The sequence below is a fragment of the Saprolegnia parasitica genome (assembly GCF_000151545.1).
Source record: "Saprolegnia parasitica CBS 223.65 unplaced genomic scaffold supercont2.607, whole genome shotgun sequence".
NCBI lineage: Eukaryota > Oomycota > Saprolegniomycetes > Saprolegniales > Saprolegniaceae > Saprolegnia > Saprolegnia parasitica.
In genome coordinates, this window is record NW_012157001.1 from 1 (window position 1) to 4,645 (window position 4,645).

At 57.2% G+C, this 4,645-nt stretch overlaps 1 protein-coding gene across 1 annotated transcript; it reads left to right on the forward strand.

Annotated features, from left to right (window-relative positions):
* Nucleotides 1–2,434: 2,434 nt before the first annotated feature.
* On the forward strand, nt 2,435–3,862 carry SPRG_17511 (hypothetical protein; the record flags this gene model as incomplete). Its single annotated transcript, XM_012356836.1, has 1 exon — nt 2,435–3,862. The coding sequence occupies one exon, from the start codon at nt 2,435–2,437 to the stop codon at nt 3,860–3,862; it is 1,428 nt and encodes a 475-aa protein (XP_012212226.1).
* Between the last annotated feature and the right edge of the window lie 783 nt (nt 3,863–4,645).

Below are 4,645 nucleotides of genomic sequence, written 5' to 3' on the forward strand. Positions count from 1 at the left end.
GAATGCCTGCGGTATGTAAAGGCGGGAGTGCGGAGGTGGTAGTTGGAGACGGCTCGGGGAGCGAGGTACATGTACTTTCCAAGAGATTTATTCACCATCTATCTATCTATTAATTGGGTGAAGTACGTCTGGCCTTTTGAAGTTACGCTCATTTGACTTGACGTTTGTATAAAAACGCCACATGCGTACTTCAGTGGTCATAACCGGACTTAGCCGCGCGGAGCGCGCCACGAGCGAAGCGAGTGCACCCGGCGCAGCCGGGTCGTGCGCGATACTAGTAGCGCAACCCACGAGCGTAGCGAGTGCATTCAGCGATAGCTGGAGTCCGTGCGGTAGCGCGGTAGGGTCATATGGCATCTGTGTTTGTGGCAACGTCATACATGTATGGCACTTAATGGGACTTGATCCGCGCGCCACGAGCTAAGCGAAAGCATCCGGCGATAGCCGGTTTCCGCGCGGTAGCGCGGTAGGTGCTCATGCTATATGCAAGCGCAGCGAGTGCTTGTGGTATCGATGCACGCCAAACTCGAGTGTAGCGTGTGCACCTGCGATAGTGCACGGTTGCGCGGTAGGAAATTGTGCGCGCGCTCGGCTACGATGTGGTGGCGCGGCGCAGAGAAGTGGTTGATGACGGTGGTTATGGTGATGAGTCGTGGTAGGGGCATATTCCATGTGCGAGTCCGGGAGTATTATGTGCGCGATAGTGCAGTCGGTATTAACTGTGAATTTCAATTCGTGCGCAAAGCACAGAGCAGAAGATCCGGCCATTGTGGGAATCGAGTGTCGGGAGCACCAAGCTGCGAGCGCTGTGGCATCTGCGACTGGGATCAAAGAAGCCAAGGAGCAGAAGAGAACGATCATCGCGGGCGATGGTAACAACGCAAGGTCGATGCGGCTGCACTTTCTGAAGAAGTGCGCGTGTACAGCGCCCTGCAACTGAGCGACAAAATCATGGCACTGCGTCACGACACGGGTAGAATTGCTGGCCGGGGAATCCGAGTACATAATTGATTTGACGCCATCGCCCTGCAATGTTGATCTTTGCGTGATGCTGCGGCAAACTGTGGTGGCCTCTATGCAAGATGCGTCCTGCTATGCAGCATTGGACCCGATTGCTGAAACAATATGAAGGCTAACAGACCACAACTTGGCGGGATCGGGACGCTGCACCAGCCTCACCGCCACCCAAGAAAAGAATATTTGACGTCGACGCCGCTGCAGCACTATAGAGATCAATCTTTCGGACGAACCCACCAGGTGCACCGTAGCGCATCGGAGGTTGCACCGCAGTGTGGTTCCCGGCCGAAGGCCGGTGGCGGTGCAAAACGGCGCACCGCAGTAAAGCGGAGATCGCGTTCGGCGCACGCCCATCACACATTTGCCATGTGAATGCGTGTCTGCATTGGGCAGGGTGTGCTGAACGTACGTACATTGGACATGAAACCGAACACCAACGATTGTTGGCATCCACACAGTCCATGCTACGACACCGACGCACCGCTAGATTGCACGCTGCCCCGATACTAAACCGAAATCAAAAGGTTTCACTGCACCCTGCACAAACCTTCTACACAAACAAAACTACTGTGCATGCGACGCAGAAAGACCGCTTGATGACCGGCTCTGCGCCCCATCTAAACCGCAAAGCTCGACCACACTCTGCCGCAAAAAGCGCGAGGTGTGGGGCAGGGTACGTTGAACGTAGAACGCAAATGCACATGATTCTATACACCGACAATTTGATGGCGTCCACACAGTCCAAGCTACGACACGAACCCACCGCTAGATTGCACGCTACTCCAATGCAAAACCAAAGAGCTCCTGCCCCAAGAAAACGCGGGGTTCACCCTAGTCTGGGCATGTTTATTTGGAAAGGGGTTTTTATTGGAAAAACGTACGTAGTTTGTCAATGCTGACGGTGAAGTACTTGTGAAATGGCAATAGCCTGTCGTGCTGAGTGACCGACCTCATGTACCGTGCCGCTCGGGCAACTCAGATTTCCTTGGACTGCAATGTAATCTGAGTTGCACGGTTCAATCTGTCATCTGGAACCAAACCATATGTCAGTCGCGTCCTCATCACGTAAGCGCGCGCCTTCCTCCAAAATGACACAGCCCGTCCAAGTGCATGCCAGCAGTGCGTGCGATAAATGTTAATCGTATATACAGCGGTTTGCCAATCGCTGTCCAACCTTTAAACAATGGTGATTTTAGTGCTATAATAGTGCAGTGCTCAGCAGGTCGTCTGCCGTAAGCTCTGCCGTACCCCTTTCAGAGTGGTATTTGAGAAGCGCGCACCGCGTGGATCTGAGAACATTCTGGTAGGCCCGAGTCGCTGTGTACACTGTATTCGTACATGTTTTGGCTAAAGTGCCTCAGCCTCTTGCGGTGAGACCCTCATCATTATTTCTTTGGCGCTATTCACCAAAAGTCCCATGGTCCATCTATCCCGCGCTCTCGCTCTTGCGGCCATCGTCGGTGTCGTCGTCGCTGATAACACCAAGATCCACCCCAAGCTTCTCCAGAAGCTCGAAGCCGAGACCATCGACGGCATTACGATCGCGATCGAGTTCAAGGGGACGGCCGACGAGGTGCTCGTCAGTCCCAAGTTGGAGTCGGCGTCCATCGAGTCGCGTGCAGAGCTCGTAGAGGCTGTCAAGTCGGCGCTTGAAGACCATGCAACGTCGGTTCAAGCCAGTGCGCTAGAGCTCCTCGCGAGCTCTAAATTAGAGTCGTCGAAACCCTTGGAGCACTCGTCGTTCTGGATCAACAACGTTGTGTATGCCAAGGGCGTCACGCGCGACGTCATTCAAGCGCTCGCGAAGCTGCCCGAGGTTGCCTTCGTGCGCCCCGAAGCCATGGGCCGCCTCATCACCTCAGAGATCGCAGCGTCCGAAGTCGTTGCTGCCAACACCACGGAATGGGGCCTCAACATTATCCAGGCGCCTGAGGTGTGGGCCAAGGGCTACCGTGGACAGGGCGTCGTCGTCGGGTCCATTGACTCTGGCACCCGCGTCACCCACGAAGCGCTGAAGGGCAACTTCCGCAGCCTTAACGGCTGGTTCCAACCCGAGGGGCGATCGCCAACGCCTGTGGATCCTCATGGTCATGGCACGCACACGATGGGCACGTCTGTCGGAGGTAACGGCATTGGTGTGGCGCCCGATGCCAAGTGGATCTCGTGCCAGGGATGCTTGCCTACCAACAAGTGCCCCGAGTCCGTGCTTGTCGCTTGTGCGCAGTTCATGCTCTGCCCTCACGACGCCGAAGGGAAGAACCCGCGGTGCGACCTCGCACCCCACGTCGTCAACAACAGTTGGGGCGACGACGACGAGATCCCGGACGTGCCGTACTACAAGGGCCCGATGGCTGCGTGGCGCAAGGCTGGCATCATCCCTGTCTTCGCTAACGCCAACAGCGGCCCCAAGTGCGGCACGGTGCTCAGCCCCGGCGACTACGACAACGTCATTGGTGTTGGCGCCACGACCAACAAGGACGGTCTTGCGACGTTCAGCAGCAAGGGCCCGAACAAGTTTGGCCGCATGAAGCCCGACATCTCGGCGCCCGGCCAAGGCATTCGCTCGAGCTACAAGACGAGCGATACGTCGTACTCGAGCTTGAGCGGTACGAGCATGGCGACGCCTCACGTGACGGGCGCCATCGCGCTCCTCGTGTCGGCCAAGCCCGGCATCACGTACGACGAAGTCTACTCGCTCTTGACGCAGACGGTCGAGACCAAGTCTCTCATCAACGACCCGCTCACGTGCGGGGGGCTCCCGGGCGACAAGTACCCGAACAACAACTTTGGCTACGGCCGCATGAACATCTTGCGTGCCATTGAGAAGATCAAGGCTAGCTGCTGATTTGCTAAATTTAAAATAACATGTGGGAGTTGGTTCGGCACGCCACAAGGCGACTTGTTGTCACACGCGCTGTTCATTGTGTATCTCGACGCCGCGCTCAAGGACCTCGCGCAGACGCTCAGTGAGGCGGGTGACCTACTCACCTACACGGTCGCCTACGCCGACGACTCGGACTTCATCTGCCAAGACGCTGCTGCCATGTCCAGGATCAAAGCCGCGGCGTCGTCCGTCCTCGCCCGTTGGGACCTCAAGATGAATGAAGACAAGACGGAAGAAACGCAGGTATTTAGGTCAACGCAGGTTGACGCGCCGACGCACGCGGCCTCTTTAGCGTGGCACACGACCAAGAAGCTCGGCAGCCTCCTCGACGACGCGGCCGATCTGCGCGCTCGGAAGCGACTGGCGACAACGGCGTATAACAACAAGTGGAAGATCTGGATGCGTCGAGGCCTCATCTCGGAAGGCAACCGTGTGCGGCTGTACAAGTGCTACGTGCTCCCGGTCCTTTTGTACAACTGTAGCACGTGGGCCCTGACGCCAACGAGTCTGGCGGGCCTTGACAGCTTCCATCGCCGGAAGCTGCGCCGCCTTCTAGGTATCTTTTACCCGAACAAGCTCGGCGACGTCGCGCTCTACGACCGCTGAGACAGCGTCCCGCTGAGCAAGATCGTTGCCCGCCAGCGCTGGCGCCTGCTGGGCCACGTGTTGCGCATGAGTGTAGACGTCCCTGCCAACCTTGCCGCCGCCCGCTTCTTTGACGCTCCCGAGGCGCCCCGTTTCTAG